The following is an 18958-nucleotide window of genomic DNA, read 5'->3' as shown; positions in this document are numbered from 1 at the left end:
ATATTAAAAAAAACCCACACGTTTTTCAGAATATCAGCCTAAAAACAACCTATTGAGCAAATTGTGATATTTTTACCACATAGTTTTGAAAATTCCACTTTTTGGCAAGTCAGTATCCTTGAATACTGTTAGTTTTGTTACATGCAGAATGCTAGTATCAGCTGTGCTATTGTAGAATTTTTCTTCTGTGAAGACACTTCCTCAAGTGCAGTTTCTAATAACTAACTATTGGCCTCTTCTGGGAAGAAATACCCTGTAACATCAAATAAATCAAAAAGCCCAATACTATGTCAATAATGAAGTAACCAAATGACTTTGTGGAGCAAATTATACAGTGGTTTATCAGAGTTCTGATTTCCTCATTAAATTTGAATGGAGGCAGCAGCTGCCGTTTGAATTTCTTGCCTGTCATCCAGAATCTATAAAGCACAAATCTGTTTTCTGCAAATAGTTTCCAAAACTTCTTCCATACACTGGAAAAAAGCTTACTGATTACAGCCAAGAGCTTAGAATGAGGTCTGAGACATTAAATATATCTTAAGGAGTGCAATTACCTGATAAGTCTGATAGTTGTTCTTAATTAATGATACCTCTAAGGACCAGATACACTCAAAATCTGGAAAATAAAAATTATTTTATCTTTTTTTTAATCAATAATAAAATCACACCCTCTGCAAATGCACAGGGACAGGAGACAATGCACACAACTTAATTGTGAAGCACACTAACTGTGAAGCAGATTAAAGACTGGCTTGTTCCTGGTTTAATTTGATGTATAGGCCTCTCTCTCACCCACAGTCAGGTAAATATTTTGGTATGTTGTACAGAACAGGTGAGGTGCAAATAACATTTTTAACTATAGGTACTGGAGAACTGAATAGACTCTTTAAAAGAACAAAGATTAAGGCAGTGTTACAGGAGGTTGTTTCAAGTTTCTTCCTAGGCACAATAACCTGTCTTAATAAAATATCTCACTTCAATTTTTATTCCTCTCTTTTCCTCTTACTTTGCAAATAATAATAAATAATAAATAAGCTCTTTTGCGATTAAATATTTCAGTACATTCCATCCCATGCAGGTGCTTTGCAACACAATTTTTCAGAGCTATCCCAACTTCCAAGATGACTTCTGTTCTGGATTTCGTTGTACTTTCCATGCAAAGCGGTCCTGCCGTACACATTCCCTCTGACAGGAGCTTCTGGGCACAGTGAAGCCACCTGCTGGCCACCCACCCCAGGGGATCGCTGTCACCTCGTGTCCCGGCGTTCCCGAGCCTCGGTAGCAGTAGGCAGTAGCAGAATCCTCTCTCAAAGTCTGCTTCGGATAGCAGCTGGCTCTGGGATGGGATAGCAGCTGGCTCTGGGATGGGATAGCAGCTGGCTCTGGGATGAGGCTGGATCCCTCCTCTGGACTGTGATGCTTCTAATGTCCATCATATTCAGAGCAACGGGAGCACTTCCACGAATCTCGGCACACAACAGTGACTAAATTTTCAACATAATTCCTGTAGTTTGGAGAGCTGCTGTCCTTTGGGGGTTTTGCTGGGGAGAAGAAATGCCTTTTGCAGGCTGTGTCCTGAGTGCCCTTAACGCCGGGTACCGCGGCAGGGCGGGGGCTGCCGGTGGGGACTGAGGAATGAATGCTCGTACTGGGAAGCAAACCCATCCTTGTGGAATTGCTGTAGTGGAGTATCGTGACAGACTATGATAGGCCTAGGACTACGACACTCTTAAGCTGTGCCATGGGAGGTTTAGGTTGAATACTAGGAAGAATATCTTCACAGAAAGGGTGATTAGATATTGGAAAGGCTGCCCGGGAAGTGGTGGAGTCACCATCCCTGAAGGTGTTTAAAGGAAAGACCGGACGTGGCACGCAGTGCTGTGGTCTAGTTGACACGGTGGTGTTTGGTCATAGGCTGGGCTCTGATCTGTGGTGGTACCACCCGTGGGAGCCTTTTCCTTGGGCTTTCGAAAGCAGCGGGCAGATGAACGGCAGAAGTACGGCGAGGCGGCAGACAAGACCTTTATATCCCAAGGCGGGCCTCCGCCTCAGCCTGCCGCCGGCTGGGGAGGAGCGAGGGAAGGGCGGCTTGGGCCGCACATCCCGCGGGATCGGGATCGGGACGGAGCCGCAGGCGGCTCCCGCCGGGCGCCGCTTCCGCCACGTGTCCCGCCGGGCCCGCTGGTTGCCGCGGCGACGGGAACCTCTCCCGCCCCTTCCGGCCTCGCATGGCGCCGTCTCTTCCGCTGCGGGGAGTAATATGGTGAGTGGCCCCTGCTGGGGGCAAGGAGGGAAGGGGAAGGAAAGCCGTGCGTGGAACACGGCCTGCGGAGGCTGCTGGAAGCGCTCGCTGCCTCGCCGTGGCGGCGGCGCCGCGGGGCATCCGGGCCGGCGCGGCCCGTAACGGGCCCGGGGGCAGCGCGGGGCAGCGCGGGGCGTCGCTGCCCGTGCGGTGTTTCCTCCTCGGGGCTCTCCGCCCGCCCCTCGAGCGCCGTCACCGGGCCGCGGCCGGCCGGCAGCGCGGGCGGGGCCCGGCTGGGTGCCGGGGCCGTGGGGGGCTCCTGTGCCGGGGCTGCCTCTCGAACGGGGTCGCCGGGCTGCGGTCTGAGCCTCGGAGTTCTCCTTCAGCGGCACACCGGTCAGGGAGCTGGGACTCGCCGCAGGACAAACAGGTTATAGTGCACTTGCTCCGCGGTGTCGGGGCTGTCACTCCGTGGCTCGCTTCTCAACGACGAAACCCCGATCTGTTGGGAACGACCGCCGCGTGTGCGTGTTCATCTGGGAGGCGAAATGTCCCCTTGTCGTGCCGAGTGACATCGGTATCCATAACAGGTGCTGTCGCCTGTTGGAGCAGACAGTGCCGCTGGCTGCAGAAACCCGTCTTCTGGAGCTCTTGTAGCACCTCAGGGGCTGGCTGAGGTGTGGGGCAGCCGCCCTGCGCAGCACCGAGCTCTCGGCAGAGCTGTAGGATCTAGGGATGCCTTAACGCCGGGGTGCAACACGTGCTGAGCTGCAGCTTGCTTCCAGGGGTGGGCTGTGGCCTGCGTGAGTTTGCACAGGTCCCCTGTGGCACAGAGTGCACAGCTCTGATGCGCGGCATCCCTTGTAAGCAGGGAGGTGTGGCTGGGCAATGGACACAGCGCCAACAGCGCGGGAGAGCAGTGGGCGCAAAGGCGACAAGGAGGGCTGCAGAGATGTGAAGGGTCTGGAGGGGAAGCCGTGTGAGAAGTGGCTGAGGTCACTTGGTCTGTTCAGCCTCAGGGGACTGAGGGCAGACCTCACTACAGTTACACCTTCCTCGTGAGAGGAAGAGGAGGGACAGGCACTGATCTCTGCTCTGCGGTGCCCAGTGACAGAACCCGAGGGAATGGCCTGAAGTTGTGTCAGGGAGGTTTAGGGTGGATATCAGGAAAAGTTTCTTCACCCAGAAAGTGGCTGGGCACTGGAACAGCTCCCCAAGGAAGTGGTCACAGCATCAGCCTGACAGAGCTCAAGAAGTGTTTGGACAATGCTCTGAGGCACATGGTGTGACTCTGGGGTGTCCTGTGCAGGGCCAGGAGCTGGACTTCTATGATCTTTGTGGCTCCCTTCCAACTCAGGATATTCTGTGATTCTTTGTGATTCTGTAACACAGCAGCTTTCATAAGCAGGCTGTCCACTGCCTGTTAGAAAAGCTTTCCAAGGTGTTCTGGTGTCCTGCACATGTCTAGAATTAAAATGATCATGTAATGATTTGCTAATAAAGAAAAGAGTAGGTGCCAGTGTTTTGTCCCAGATGCGCTAAACTTGCGATCTGTAGTAGTGCTTAAAGAAGTTTAATTCGTGGCACACTAGTATTTCTCAGATAATATGAAATGCAGCTGTGTTGACAAAATGTCTGAAATGAAATTTATTTTAGTGAAGAGCCCATTAGTATGTCCTTTTGCCTTCTGCTGGCAGCTAAGGTGTGGTAGCTTAAAATCAAGCCTTATTTCATCTGGCCCCAAACTGCTGCAGGTGACTGACCATCCACTAAAAGTCCACAAATTTGTATTGCAAATCAGAAGGGCTTTTCATGTGGAAAGCTTACTTCTTTGAGGGGAGAGCAGAACAGAGGACAACCAGAAGATTGGACCCTCCGAGGAAAGGGAGACAAGTGTCATGGCAGGTGAATTTCTCTGGTAGTCTGCTCCCTGTCATGCTTGCAGGAGAGCCATGTAGCAGCCATTTGATTGTTGGTATGTCTCATTTTGTTACTGGCCTTGTGTCCACCACATCACCAGCATTGTTTTTACTTCAGTGGTGGGTTCTCCTTTATAGATCTATAAACAATATTTTCCTGTTTGATAAATCCATTGCCTTTGGGTGGGAAGTGTGCTTTGATGAAGAAAAATATTTGTATTTTCAGACTATCTTGTAGTAGTTTCATCTAAATAAAAGTTAAAACCCACTCTTTAAGTGATACTTTAGTGTCTTTTCTGGATTATGTCTAAATGAAGCTTGATTCTAAGTAATATGTCATTTTCTAATATAATAGACCATGTGAGATGGTTACCAAAATATGGTTGAGTTTTAAGTTTGTGATAAAGTTTCTGGTTAACAAAAAATTCACCTGAGTCTTTGATTTAATTGTGAAAATAGTTCATAAATGAAGATTTCCTTTTTGCTAATTAAAATTATGGTTTAAGTAATTTTTTTAATTAAACTGTTGATTTTTTTTTTTAAGGGGACAATACACCTGTTCCGCAAATCACAGAGATCATTGGTTGGAAAGTTAACACATGAATTTAGGTTGGTTGCAGCAGACAGAAGGGTAAGTGTTGCTTAAAAAAATCATAACTATAATAAAATACATTAGTGTAGTAAGTTAAGATACACTATTAAGTATATTCTGAATTTTTTTCTTTGAATTTTTCTAGCTGTGCTTAAAAAAAACATCTCTTTGAAGCTGTATTGCTTGTGTACATTGTCCCTGTGAATTAGTGTTCTCCAGAATTATACTTATGTCTGATGGGTTCAGTGGAACTGTAAACTGAATGTGTTGAGATGTTTCTGGGACCAAAGTTTCAGCACAAATAAAGGAACCCATTAATACAAAGTTGCACAAGTTGGTCTTCAAAAGTCAGATGCTGTGTGCTGTCATAAAATGCAAATATTATAGATGATTGGGGTTTTTTTTAAGACCAAAAAGGTATTTTAGGCATGGTGGCATTCATGTTTTAATGAGTTTTAATGAGTTTTAAAATAACCTGTGGAGTTTAAAATAGACTAAGAGCTTGCTGTTCTGAAATGAGTGGTGAATTTTTGGGAGGGAAGAGAAGCCAGTTCTGTTTGCATGACCAAGTACTGCAATATTGTTTTTTAAGACCAGATAGATATATTTCTGTCTTGTAAATTTTAGAAGGTGTAAAATACATATTTATTCTCATCAACAGTCCTGGAAGATTTTACTGTTTGGTGCTATAAATTTAATATGTATTGGCTTCCTGCTCATGTGGTGCAGCTCTACAAACAGCATAGGTAGGTGGCTCTCGTGTACTGAAACTACAACAAACTACCATCTGTTTCTTAGATTGTGGAGATCCAGCTGACTGAAAAAGCCAAATCCAGTACTTAATGGAGTTAGGGGTTTGCACAGCCAGGTGCAGAAAGTGCTTCCTTTTGATTTGCCACAGTCAGCTTCAAAGCAATTTTCACAGACAAGTTTGAGTGGGTGGAAGTCCTTCAAAGTTTGCACAGTTTTTCAGTCCTGTTGGTCGTTTGTTTCCTGCAGTAGCTTCCTCATCTTTAAGACTGAAAACCAGTAGACTTTTGAGTTACTAGTCCTCAAACCTGTTCCTTGTATAAGTAGCACCAGTGACATGCAGAGACCCTCACTTGCAGTTGAATGAGGATGTTTGTAGTGTGGAAAAGGCTTAAGACTTCTTTGCTTCCAAGGAAAGCTCAGCAGTAGCCAGAACACTGAAGTGTTCTCAACACTTCCGTAGCTGCCACTGCAAAGCACAGCACTGTGAGGGCTGCTGTGGAGAAATGAGCTCCAGATCAGCCAGACCCAGTGCAGTTTGTTTGCCTTCTGCTTTTGGATAAGGGCTTCAATGTGCTTCCCATCACCTGCACTAAGAATAGAATGCTATTTTAGTTTTTAATTTTTGGTGCAGGTTTTCTTACAGTTTCAAGATAGGTTAGAGATGCAAAACAAGTAAAATATTCCATTCAACCTACTTTTCACTGCAATAAAGCACATAAGAGATCTCTTATTTTGGTAAGTGATGTGTTTCTGGAAGATCTCCTGACTTTCCAGTACCTAAATTCCAAGTCACAACTTAGTCACAAATGTGATACCTTTTGTATCTGGGCTTTATTACATGCTTTAGTTGAATTAAGATTGCCATAATCAGCCTGCTTATGACATTAAATATATTGGTGTCTTTAGAATAACAGAAACTTGTTCTATCAGCAGAGACAGTTTATGTAGTTAGAAGACTGGAAAGAGCTGCACAAAAGGGACTTGAAATACAAGTGATTTTTGCATTGAAAAATAAAGTATTAAATTTTAATATTTACTTTTCTTTACAGCTTTAACTGCTTACACATATTTGACAATCTTTGACCTTTTCAGGTGAGTTTTTTTTCCCATTTTTTCTTACTGCTAATTTTGTTGGTAGATTTCTATACATTTAAAATTTACTTACAGTTTCAAAGTCATGTAACTTAGTCATCAGTATAGAAACAGTAATTGGTTTAAATATAGCTTAAATGAGTATAAAATTGCACACAATAAGTAGATTGTAAACCCCATCATAGCTATACTGAGAATGACTAGTAACTGATCAGTTCAGTCATAGATTTCTCTGTGCAAATGTGTGACAACATAAAACAATATGGCACAAAACTGTTGTCTGGTTGTTCTCTCAGAACATTTTCCTAATGCCATAATCACTGATTGTGAAGTAACGCTCAGTTTTAACATCAGGAAACAAGAAGCATGTAATTCTATTTCAAAAATATTTCGCAAGCTAGATACCAAGCACTCTGTACATAAGGTCATTAGATATTTTCAGCATTTTTCTTGTGTTCTAACAAAATTATACTTTTAATATGATAGTTCTGAACACTTTTGGTAATAGGGATAATACAGACATGAAATATATTCAGTTCTTATCTAAGATACAAAATGGTAGTGGTGCTTGGGAAATAAAATGTATGTATTTTTAAAATATTAACCTACATTATCTTCCTTGCTATCTCACTATCTTATAAAAGGTATAGATCAGCTTTCTGAGTTATACATATGTCCACTACATACTCTAACTTATCTGACTTGCAGTAAAACATTCATAAACAACATCAGCAAACATGGAGAAACAAAAATTATTTGCTGGGATAGGCACAAAAAATTGATCTGTGACTGCATTAGAATTAAGATTTAACTCTAATGAATCTTGTCTTTCTCTTAGAATTTTGTATCTACTGAATTTTTGTTGTCTTGACTCAAAATACCTTTTTTGGGAATACCTTGGGGAAATTGGGGAAAGTGTTGATGTTGTACTTCCCATTCATAGGGAAATTTTTTTTCTTTTAGTTTTAGGAGGAGGTGAAACACCCCTGGCACTCCTGTCTTAGGTTAATTAAGGGTTGGACTAGAAGATTATTCTAACTCACAGCAATCTCTTTCAAGAATTTTGATTTGCTGTAACGGAGAACAGTGCTCAGTAATTCTGCTGCAAAAATCAATTTCTGCTTCTTTCTTTTTGTCATTACCTGGTTGCATATACTAGTCTTACTGAGAATGAGTTCACGGCTTTGTATATGAACAGTATTGATTCCTGTGCTTTTACTTTTATTCTACACAGCTGAGAATCAAGTTGTGAGGATTGTTCATCAGTTGTAGGGATGAGTTCTTGATCCATCTGATTTAACATTGTTACTATTTACAAAAGGACTGCATGAAAGCACAGATGGCACTGAATCTATGTGGATTCCAGTTGAAAAATTGTTCAATAGAGAAAAAATCGTTCAACAGAGGAAAAATAGAGAAAACTATACTCATCCTTGAAACATTCTGACTATTACCATGGAGATTCCAAAATAATTGGAATTCTAGATGTTCAGTATGAGAGAAAAATTTGGACAGAAGATAGCAAGAGGGACCTGTGGCTGTCTGTGAATGGCCAGTTAGATTAGAGCTTGTGTAGGTGAATGCAGCCAAAGAAAGTTAATCTGTTTTGGCCGTATACATAGAGAAATTACACCGTGAAAAAGAAAGGCAATACTTGGTGTGGCCTGAGACTTACTCTAGAGTACCAAATCTAATTCATGGTATATCTCTAAAAGAAGACTTTAATGGAGAGATTTCTTTGCTTTTTCTTTCATTCTTCTGTCTTGCTTATCAGCTTCCTTCTCATTTAAGCAGCATTTCTCATGTTACAGCATTTCTAGGCAAGTTCAGAAAGCACATGAGGAGCATTTGGAACATCACTGTGACAGTGATGGAGGTTGAGTTCAGGGCAAGATGTGGCTGCATTCGTTTGTTGAGTTCTGGTGGCTCGAGTGTGCATTTGTAGATTGTGCAGTTTGTAAAGGCTGCTGTTATTTATCACAGTCTAATTCTCCTCCTTTTTTCAGTTTGGTAACATGTCTAATAAGCTACTGGGTAATGATGAAGAAACCCAGCCCAGTGTATTCATTTGGGTAAGTACTAATAACAAGATGTAATGTTTGATAATACAGCATTTCATACATTGCTCACTGTCATTGCCTGGGTCCCCAAACAGCCATCAGTAACACTCTGTATATGAAAGAGCCTAAAAATGAGGAGGGCCAAGACTTTATGTAATAAAGAACAATTATGGAGTGGGGGATGAACAAGAAGAATAACTAAGAAATGCTTAATTTTAAGGTGTCTCTGACAGACAGCAAGAAGAATTAAGAAATGCTTAATTTTAAGGTGTCTCTAATAAGTGGAGTGTTAAAAGAAACTGAAAATACTGACTCTTCCATAAAACTTTGTTCCCATCAGTCTGCTGTTGAATAAATTGGAAAAAGTAGGTGTATCCTGCGGGTTCTTGCGCAGAAAAGATTCTCTTGGATGCATTGTTCATTGTTCAGTGCTTCTAAACTTAATTCTCAAATTTCAGGTTTGAAAGGTTTGAAGTTCTAGCTGTATTTGCATCTACAGTTCTGGCACAGCTTGGTGCTCTTTTTATACTGAAAGAAAGGTAGGGTTATGTATTGTTTTCTTTAATTTTTTAACATATGAAGATACAGTCCAGATCAACCAAAAGCACATACATTCTACGAGTGCTGTATGTAAAGACATAGTTTAGGAAAAACTCAAAGATTTTAAAAAAATATAGGTAAACCTTACTGCTTCCTTACATTTATTACACTACATGTAGGCTTTTAGATGTAAAGATGGAAATTGATAAATGTTCTTAAAAAGCTCTCTAGGGAAAGATTTAATGATTTTACAAATACTTTTTCCAAAAGGTTACCTAATTAATTTAATGCTTTTCCTTATACATCTTGACTTTTTAAGCTCATTAACAAATAAAAGTATTTTGGTTTTACTTCTGTTACTTTTTGAAGTCAAAGCAGCTTCATAATATATCAAGGAGCTGAATGTTTAAAGCATCAACTTCTTTACTCCCTCAAAGTTTGCTCAAGTATTAATTTGCCATACCATCTATACTTGGAAGCATTTGTATTTCAGGAGGTTAGCCTAAAACATTATTTTAGTTTTTAAAGATGAAGAGGCTTTTGTTAACATCTGGAATTTAAAACTGCAGCAGTATACCTTCCCTTATTTTATTCAAGTGCTCTATTTTCTGTGTAATGGGCTGTATTAATAACTTAGTAACTTTGTACTATAAGGTCAATATATTGAAGTGACAGTCCACTGGAATGAATCACCCTCTGTGAAAACCTCCAAATATTCCAACATCAATTTTAGGAAATTCCACAAACTTAGCAGGTTTTTCTGTTACAGCTGAAGCTCATTTGTTAACTCAGTGGTGGGTGAAAAAAGATCTGTATCTCCACCACAGTATCCAATGTCTACTTTATTTGACCTTGCTTAGTGTGAGGCTGTAAGTCAGGAATTTCACACTTAGTTTGTTGTGGTCACCAAGACTGGTGGTGGTGCCAGTAACAGTATTATTTTGCATGTTCATTTAGAAGCATATTTTTATCATATAGTCAGCATTCATGGTAGCTACCACATATGTGGCACAGTTTGGAAATATTTGGGAAATCTAAATCACATCTGCTTTGATTCAGTGTTAAATGCTGTCATTGCTTATGAAAGTTTCTGTGTTTATTTAAGCAATCAATTTTTTGCAGTACTTTATCAGATTTTGTTTATGAATTGCAGCTAATGATAAGGAACTGTAAAAACATGCTGCAGATATCAAGGCTTTATGTATGAATATAACTCAAATTTTCAATTCTTTGTAGTGCGGAGCGGTTTCTGGAACAGCCTGAGATACACACGTAAGAAATTCTTTTGACGTATAAAATATGTGTTGTCCTTTTATGTTTCTAATTGTTATCTAGCATATATTATTATGCAAGTACTTTCAGTACCAAATTGCTTTTGGTGCCTTGGTATTTGTTTCAAACCCTGTGCAAGCTGTACTGCAAATGGTTCTTTTCAAGGTACAATTGAAATTTAATGCTCATGTTATCTCAAATAGTGATCTAACTACACATTGCTTCTTTTCCTCGTTCAGTTCCTTTTGTTTCTTGTGGCCTCTTGGAAGGCCTGGTATCTGGGGGGAAGGATGCTGTGGTCAACAGGGAACTGAAGGTTTTGCAAAGAGGGTTTAGGCTATAAAGACCACGGGGAGAGGAAAAGAAGGTGTTATGGGTCAAAGGAATGGGACAAGTGACATATGTTGAAATAGTTCTAGAAGAAGGCTGGGGTATATGGCATAATTCCATTGAATGCTGAGCTTCTTAGCTGTGCTGCTGAGGGGACAGTATGTTTGTATCTTCAAAGGGCAAATAGATATGTGTGTGCATGTATGCAGTTAGTTAAGAGCTGTTACTCAATGTTATGTGGTAACAATAATGTACGAAGTTCAGTGATCTCGTATAACCCTTACAACGATAATACACTGCTGGTTATTAAGTATTACACTAGTTTATCCTACTGGTTTTCAGCCTCAGTGAAGGAAACCAAGCAAAATATTTGGATACTGTTATTGGTAGTTACAGCTTGATGGCATGTTCTGTAATGATGGGAAATTAAGACACTTTTTTCCCCCTCCCTAGGGGACGACTGCTGGTTGGTACTTTTGTGGCTCTCTTTTTCAACTTATTTACAATGCTTTCCATTAAGAATAAGCCTTTTGCTTATGTCTCTGAAGGTATGTGATAAATTAGACTGTAACAAGAATTGAGAAAAAAATGTTAATGTTCCTATTTTAGCAAGGTATAACTTGTCTGGTAATTTTCTTAACTATTGGGTGTATTGGGTATATTACTATATTACTATTACCTCTGTTAATGTAACTTTGTGCAGTAGAATCGCCGTCTGATTTTCAACTCCAGTTTGCTTAGAAGGTTCTGAGTAGTCTGAGGTCGTTAGTATGATAAACCAAGTATTATTTTAGTGCTGCAGTATCCTTTATTTTCAATCTTTTAAATTCAACCAGTGAAGATCATGTGACAGATACCAGAACTTTCAACACATTTTATGGATGTATTAATGGATTCAGAAATAAGTTAATGCAATAGTTCTTTGTAAAATCTCTTTTACCTTTTTCATTGTGGAGTAGTTTGCAGTCATTCCTGCAATTGTAAATTGTCCATAGTTATAAATATCTATTTTACACTATATTATATAAAAGATAATGGTTATAACCTGCAATTATATTTGTATTTAATCAGTTCAGATTATTATGAAAGATAGATGTTGTACTTGCTGCCTGGAAAAGTCAGACTTGGGGCTTTTTTCAAGTGCCAGGGTATCTGTTGAGATATATTTACTCATTCACACTGTATTTATTGAATTCTTCCCTTAAAATAAAACTTATGTCTGCTTTAAAATGTGGTAACTTTAAAATGGTATTTAAAATTGTGGTAACTTTATTACTTTCTTTCTTTTGCAGCTGCCAGCACAAGTTGGCTTCAGGAACATGTTGCAGATCTTAGTAGAAGGTGAAGCTTTATATTGTTTTTCAAAATCATTAGCTTCTGGAAGGCAGTGTTGGTTTTGTTATGATAACATTTTGGAGGGGTATTGAGGTGCATAAACTTGTATTAGAGCTTTTAAAATAGCTTTACCTACTGTAGGTCTCATGTATGAACTCTGGAACAAATATTGTCTCCCGTATTTCCCAGATACATGAATCTAACAGAAATACATCTTTCTGGATAGCTTTTCTTTTGAGTATTTATGTTCAGTACATTGTATGTAATTCTCTTTGGGTGAAAATAGGAAAACTAGCATTATCCTGTACATACATGAACTGCATTTCACAACATGCATTACTGAGTGATATATTTTATAATTCATGTTTATTTACTTTGTGGGCTGAACAAATTATTCAGATGGTTGAGTTTAAATGTGATATATGAAACAGGTTACTCACTGAACCATAGCTATGGAAACTCCTCACCTGTCCAGCAGGAAGCTGGAAAGTCCATGTCTTCCAGGGATATAAGCAGTGTTGCTCATTCATCTTGTCTGTTAACTGTCTTGCTTGTATTGAATATCTGAATGCAAGATAACATTGTTTGCAAATAGTTTTGTCAGATGTTGGGGAAGTTTATTTTAATCCATACACATTCTTCCAACTATCTGTCAGTATCAAAAGAAAAATGTTAAACCAAGTTGTAAAACACGTTAAGTATGCTTCAAAACCCATCTGTTTATGCATCTTGTGATCTTTTTTACAGTTAAGGAAAGCAGAGAATGCTGACTTGATAACAGAAGAATTGATTTTATATGGGTATAAGATGTTACAGCATCAGAACCAAAATCTGTGAAATATTCTTGGAAGACTAATAATTAGCTTGCCCAAGTTTTACTGTAAAAGCAAAAAAAGGTGGATACCAATCACAGACAGTAGCACAGCTTTCCTCTTACTGGTCTAGAAATGCAGTTTTAAGGGGAAGGACACTGATAGATAACTTGAAGGGGTCCCAGATCAAGAGTAATATAATTTCTACTGGGTTTTGAGATAGCCTGTATACAGTTAAACCAATAAGAAAAAAAAAATAGTATTAGTATGTATGGAGCTATTTCAGATGTGTTATGTGAAGCAATGCTGATTAAAAATATCTGCACCTGTATATAATTATATTGATTAAAATTCTTACAAAAGCAGGCCAGCACATGATGTCTAAACAGATGTTGGCTTTAACCATAGCAACAAAACATTTCATGTTGTCTTTGCCTTGAAATTTTCCAGGACATGACATGCACAGTGGGAAGTACAGAAACTCCTTTCGCTCTTCATACTCTCATTGACAGGAAATAGCTATAAATAAGTAATTTTCCCAGCATTCCCTCATGCATTTTTTGGTCTCCTCTTATGCAACTAGCTGGTCTGCTTCCTCCTTTCAGACTCCATGAATTAGTTAGCTTTGACTTTAGGATGCTTTTCCACGCCAAGCTGGCAGATGAATTGAAGACAGGTGATACACAAATCTCTCGCTATGTACATCTCTGTAATACCAGTATTGAACCCTTGAAGCACTTGTGTTGTGGACAGCTGATACAGCTATATCATAAGAGCTGTGTTCCCAGAAAAAAACACATGATTAATTTTTGCTGACAGCAGCATTTGAGCAGAATTAGTGGGGCCTTTACAGTGCTCATCATATGCTATGATGCCATATGCTATGGCAAGGTGTGTTAGAAGTCAAATGCTAAATGATGTGTGTAATTTTGGAATTTCAAAGTAGTGATGAAAGCTGGCTGACAACTGCTTTTTCTGTTTTGTTGCAGTATTTGTGGAATCATCCCAGGATTGAGTAGCATCTTTCTGCCACGGATGAACCCTTTTGTCTTGATTGATATTGCTGGAGCTCTGGCTCTTTGCATTACATATATGCTCATTGAAATCAAGTATGTGCAGTTGTTGTTTTAAAACAGTAGCTCTTTTTTTATCCAGTCTGTGGGAAAATACATTTTTTACATGAAAGCAATGGTTTGATGTAGAGCTGCATTTTATATGAATGGCATTGCAACTCTGTGGATGTATCTGTCTATTGTCCAAGATGAATGAGAGTTCAAATGAGATTAGTATGTGTAAAATTCTGTAAGCTTATATAATTTAAAAGAATGAGAAAAAAATCATAAGTAAGTTGTTCTGCCTTTCAAAAATGTATATACCAGTGTTTCTTTAAAATTGCTCTTTCTCCCTAGCAATTATTTTGCTGTGGACACAGCCTCTGCTATAGCAATTGCTTTGATGACATTTGGTACCATGTATCCCATGAGTGTCTACAGCGGGAAAGTACTACTCCAGGTAAGGCAGCCTTACAAATCAACAGATTTTGTGGTTTTGTTAACTGGCCTCATTTTAAAAAAAACCCTTAAAATCTGTTTTAAGCTTGCAAATAGGAAATATTCCTATGGGAATTTGTGATGTGCTACAAGAATGTTAAAGGTTGTGCAAATATGCATCACGAAGTCATAAGATTTTAATGAAAATGCCATTGGTCTCTTGTGTGGGTAGACCAGACTTAAAGGCTCTCTTAGTTCAACAGGACCAGTTAATCTTTATTATAACTTGTATTTTCTTTACTTCTTCTTTTTGAAGACAACTCCACCTCATGTGATTGGCCAGTTAGATAAACTTCTTAGAGAGGTAAGTCAGTGTATAAGACATAGCACAGTGTGTACAGCTAATAAGCATTCAGGAATGTGAAGAATTTTTCTGACCAGTCCAAGAAATTTGCTAAAATTATTTTTTTAGCGGCATATAGAAAATATGAATCTTGCTTTCCAAGATGAATACTGTCTTTTAGGTATCTGGAACAAATCTATTTAAGTAGTGCAGGCTGTTTTTATTTAAATTTGAGCTACTATTGAAGTGGTTTACAAATGTGAGTTGAAGGAGGAAAAGGAGTACAGGTGTTGAATTACAGCATGACAAGATGAGAACATACTTCAGTTTGGCAGCAAGAGTTACTTGAAATACGTTTCTTAAAACTTTTTTGATTGATTTGGGTGTTTAAGGGTAGCACAAGTGCGTTAGATAAGCATTAGTGACATTAACAGACATCATCTGTTCTCTGTATGGAGTTTTTATTTCACTACTGAAAATTATTTGTAATTCAGTTTTGTACAAAAATACATTTCTAAAGGGATTTGAAACTTCTAATTTATTTTCATATTTGTGGATGTTTGTGTAAAATTAGGTTTCAACTTTGGATGGTGTGTTGGAAGTTCGAAATGAGCATTTCTGGACATTAGGTTTTGGCACTTTGGTAAGTTATGCCCTTATTAACTTTCTAGGCTTTGTTGTCAGATACTACTTTATTTTTAAAATTTACATAAAGTAAGATATTTCTTCTGAAATATTAACTATAAAAAGATGTGATGGAGTTAGTACTCAGTCCAGGTGCTTTATTGCAAAACTTCTCTTCCTCTGTCCTTTACATTTTTTTAAAGCTTTGTTGTTGGTTAATATTATTAATGTATACTGCAGTTCTGGCTTAAAGCATGCATTTTTGCAACTGTAGATTTCTTTCATATTTTGGAGTGAAGAAAATGACAAACAATGGAAAAAACATTTTTCAAAATGGGGTGTTAGTGTAAATTATCTAGGAAGAGAGAAATAACTGTAGCCCTTCAAGCACCAAAGGCCTTCAATAGACAGTAGAATCATGTTTTCAGCATTTCTAGGGCAGAAGGTAGAAGAGAATAATTACAGTTGTGTAGCAATAATTCTGTAAGCTGAAAGAAATGAAGGGGTATTTTTTGTGATACAGAATGATTACACAGAACTTGGTTATTCCTAAGTTGATGCAGGTATTTTGTGACAGCTGGAAAATTAAGACTTAGAATATTTCTTTGCTGGTTTCTTACAGTATGCTACCCTTCTTAAAATAGCAAAAAAGGCATCTGTTCTCTTTTTCTGATGTAAAAATAGCTTTCAGTTTACTGTTCTGCCACTTATGCCTAAATTTGCACTTTGTTCTTTTGAGCCATTTTTCTCCAGTTGTTGCCTTTCCTGCCAACACATGTTATATTGTATAGTTTGGTTCTAAGACTCACTTTTCCTGAATTATGTTCTTGATGTGTTCATAAGAGAGCAACACATTAGGAAAGATCAGAATGTATCCTGTAATAAGGTTCTTAATTTAGTCAGTAGTTTCCACTGCAAAAGGTCTTTGTGTAATTCTCTGCAGGGTAATTTGCCTCCTCTTGAATCCATGTGGGGAGTCTTTATTGGAGTGACAATTAACAGCCAACTTGTTTTTATCACTTTCTAGGCTGGATCAGTCCATGTCCGAATTCGGAGAGATGCAAATGAGCAAATGGTACTTGCCCATGTCACTAACAGATTATACACATTGGTCTCTACCTTGACTGTTCAGATTTTCAAAGATGACTGGATCAGACCTACCTTATCATCTGTGCCTATTGCAAACAATATTCTGAACCTTTCGGATCATCACATTATTCCAATGCCATCTTTGAAAGCTGCTGACAATTTGAACCCTGTTACCTCCACTCCAGCTAAGCCCAGCAGCCCACCACCAGAATTCTCTTTTAACACACCAGGCAAAAATGTGAGTCCAGTCATCCTTTTAAACACTCAGACAAAGCCCTATGGATTGGGGTTTAATCATGGATCTGCACCCTACAGCAGTGTACTCAATCAAGGACTTGGAATACCAGGAGTGGGAGCAGCTCAAGGATTCAGAACTGGTTTTGCAAATGTCCCAGGCAGATATGGAACAAACACTCGTGGTCAGCCCCGACCGTAATAAACACCATTATTTATTATACTTAAGGGTATTGACTTAATTCTTTTATTACCCAATTTTTATAAACATTTGGAATGTCACATCATTCTGAATGGCTGGGAACAAGTGCATTGTTCATATTCATGAAGTGGTTAAATAGCAGTTTTTTCCTTTGCATCAGCAGTAGCCTGTGTAATGCCACAGATATTTTGCAGATTTACAATACTTTACAAGTAGTTTTTATAGGGTGTCTATTTCTATTCATCTTTTTTATCCACTTTTCTTCATTTATCCAAGAATGTATTGAGATGCAGCACAACTCCGTAAGAGAATAAAATTGTGACCAGGTAGCATTTTTTTTTCCCTAATGAGAATTACTGGATGCTGAATAGCTGAGAGAATAGGAAATGGCGGAAATACAAGTCCCAGTTTTCAGACATGTTTGATTGCTGTATTAAGCCATGCTTGGGCCAAATCACAGTTGGTTTTTGGTTGCAAAAATCCATCAATATTCATGTTATGGCCATTGTGAAGACAATCTGGCATTTCAGATTGTAATTGATTTTGCGAAACCGTGTTTTTACATTTTTATTGATGCTTTTATAGAAATTCAGATGGTTCAGCAACCATTTTCTAGTTGTAAGTATTCCATACTCATCTCTGATATTTCTTACGTTTTGGTTTAACTGCAAAATTATTTAGCAATATACTGGGAAATAAAATACTTAAAACTTAAGATTTTACAAGCACCTCTTTTTTACGATTAACCCTGTTGAGGATACAGAACAGATGACTGTTGTTTCTGAAGCCAGTATTTCATTTTTGACTATGGGGAGTATTCTGTGATTTGATTGTGACTTTGTATTTTCCTCTTTTTATTTTTTATAGTTCCAGTGGGAAAAGTCATTTATTTATATTCCTGGTTTATATCCAGAGTACAGATCAGTGATCGCTGAGAGTTCATAGTCACTGCTGGAGTGCTTAACCTTTGGGGCACACTTGCAACGAGACCACTTAACTTGTCTCTGCTTTTGTATTACTGTCCTACTGTACATTGAGGTGTCCACATTTCTCCAGGGCCTTTCTCAGAGAGCTCTTCCCTGTTGTTGCTGTCTTTTCCTTCTCTGCTCTGACAACAGGGAAAGGCCTTTTAGAAATACTTCCGTTTTTTTCTTCTGTCCCCCTGTGCAGTATCTACGTTACAATTGCTCCTCTGCACATTCTTCTGCGTCTCTTGGCCATCTAGGAATGGGTTGCCTATTCCTGTTGTTCCACTTGCAACTCAGGGTGCTATATATTGGCTTCCACCTTGTTTATCTGTGTGTTAAGTCAGTCACTCCACTTCCGTGAGGTGGTTACATGGAGCTGTAGTATCTCAGGGATTCCAAAGATACTATGTTACCGAAGATAATTGCTTTGATAAAGAAATCTTTCTTATGTAGATCTGAGTGGAGAAAACAGCCTTCATTTGAATTTTAAAGATCTGTGGCCTCTTCACTGGCTGAGGATTTATTTTTCTGTGTAAGAATATTGCATTCCTCTTTTTTTCTGTTTTTCCCCCTCTCTCTATGACCTGTGTTTCTTGAGCCAGTGCTTGGAGGAGGGAGTCATTCTTGCAGAAACAAGGTGGCATTCTGCATGATGGAGATGTATCTTCTGGGGATGTTTGAGGCTGAGGGTAGTGCCCAGACTGCCACTGGGACACTGTCTATGTAAGCTACGAGTAGAGAATCTAGTTCTGTACTTCATTTGCAGTGAGAGTGGAAATTTAATTGCTCTGTTAGAAAATGTAATGACCTGGCAAACTTCCATTTAAAGATTGCAATGAAATTACAACGATTGGCTCTGTTTCTATGAGGTCAGTATTAACTCAGTAATCACCTGTGGTCCATTATCCTGTCTTTCTGTGAGTCTATTACATGTGCCATGGCTGCATGGAAATTCACTGAAGTACAGAACACTTGAACAGATTCTCTGTACCTCTTGGATGCTGAACTGGACTGCACTTTCTACAACGTCTGCAACACCTTAGAGCCAGCAGAATGTTTAC

General features: G+C 39.1%; 1 protein-coding gene across 5 annotated transcripts; it reads left to right on the top strand.

The window, feature by feature from the left end:
* The first annotated feature begins 1047 nt into the window (after positions 1-1047).
* SLC30A6 (solute carrier family 30 member 6) lies at positions 1048-16950 on the top strand. 5 transcript variants are annotated; one of them, XM_053938491.1, is made up of 15 exons: positions 2584-2672; positions 3997-4147; positions 4706-4792; positions 5415-5499; positions 6556-6598; positions 8605-8670; positions 9117-9197; positions 10435-10470; positions 11254-11348; positions 12093-12141; positions 13937-14056; positions 14357-14459; positions 14754-14801; positions 15355-15423; positions 16432-16950. In XM_053938491.1, exons 2-15 carry the CDS (start codon positions 4055-4057, stop codon positions 16927-16929), a joined length of 1473 nt encoding a protein of 490 aa, XP_053794466.1. In that variant the 5' UTR covers positions 2584-2672; positions 3997-4054; the 3' UTR covers positions 16930-16950. The 5 variants fall into 5 exon arrangements, with proteins under 5 accessions (XP_053794463.1, XP_053794468.1, XP_053794466.1 ...); XM_053938490.1 differs by lacking the exon at positions 2584-2672 and adding an exon at positions 2684-2832; XM_053938488.1 differs by lacking the exons at positions 2584-2672; positions 3997-4147 and adding an exon at positions 1048-2263.
* The last annotated feature ends 2008 nt before the right edge of the window (positions 16951-18958 follow it).

The sequence above is a fragment of the Vidua chalybeata genome, chromosome 3, assembly GCF_026979565.1.
Source record: "Vidua chalybeata isolate OUT-0048 chromosome 3, bVidCha1 merged haplotype, whole genome shotgun sequence".
Classification (NCBI taxonomy): domain Eukaryota; kingdom Metazoa; phylum Chordata; class Aves; order Passeriformes; family Viduidae; genus Vidua; species Vidua chalybeata.
The sequence above is the reverse complement of the archived record's forward strand: the minus strand, read 5'-3'. Positions and strand labels throughout refer to the sequence as shown.

Excerpts from the sequence above, each read along its gene's own strand:
- SLC30A6 (XM_053938488.1), top strand. The coding sequence starts at position 1,985 with ATGAACGGCAGAAGTACGGCGAGGCGGCAGACAAGACCTTTATATCCC. Across the intron at positions 14,057-14,356 it reads TATATGCTCATTGAAATCAA|CAATTATTTTGCTGTGGACA; the intron begins GTATGTGCAGTT and ends CTTTCTCCCTAG. Across the intron at positions 14,802-15,354 it reads TAGATAAACTTCTTAGAGAG|GTTTCAACTTTGGATGGTGT; the intron begins GTAAGTCAGTGT and ends GTGTAAAATTAG.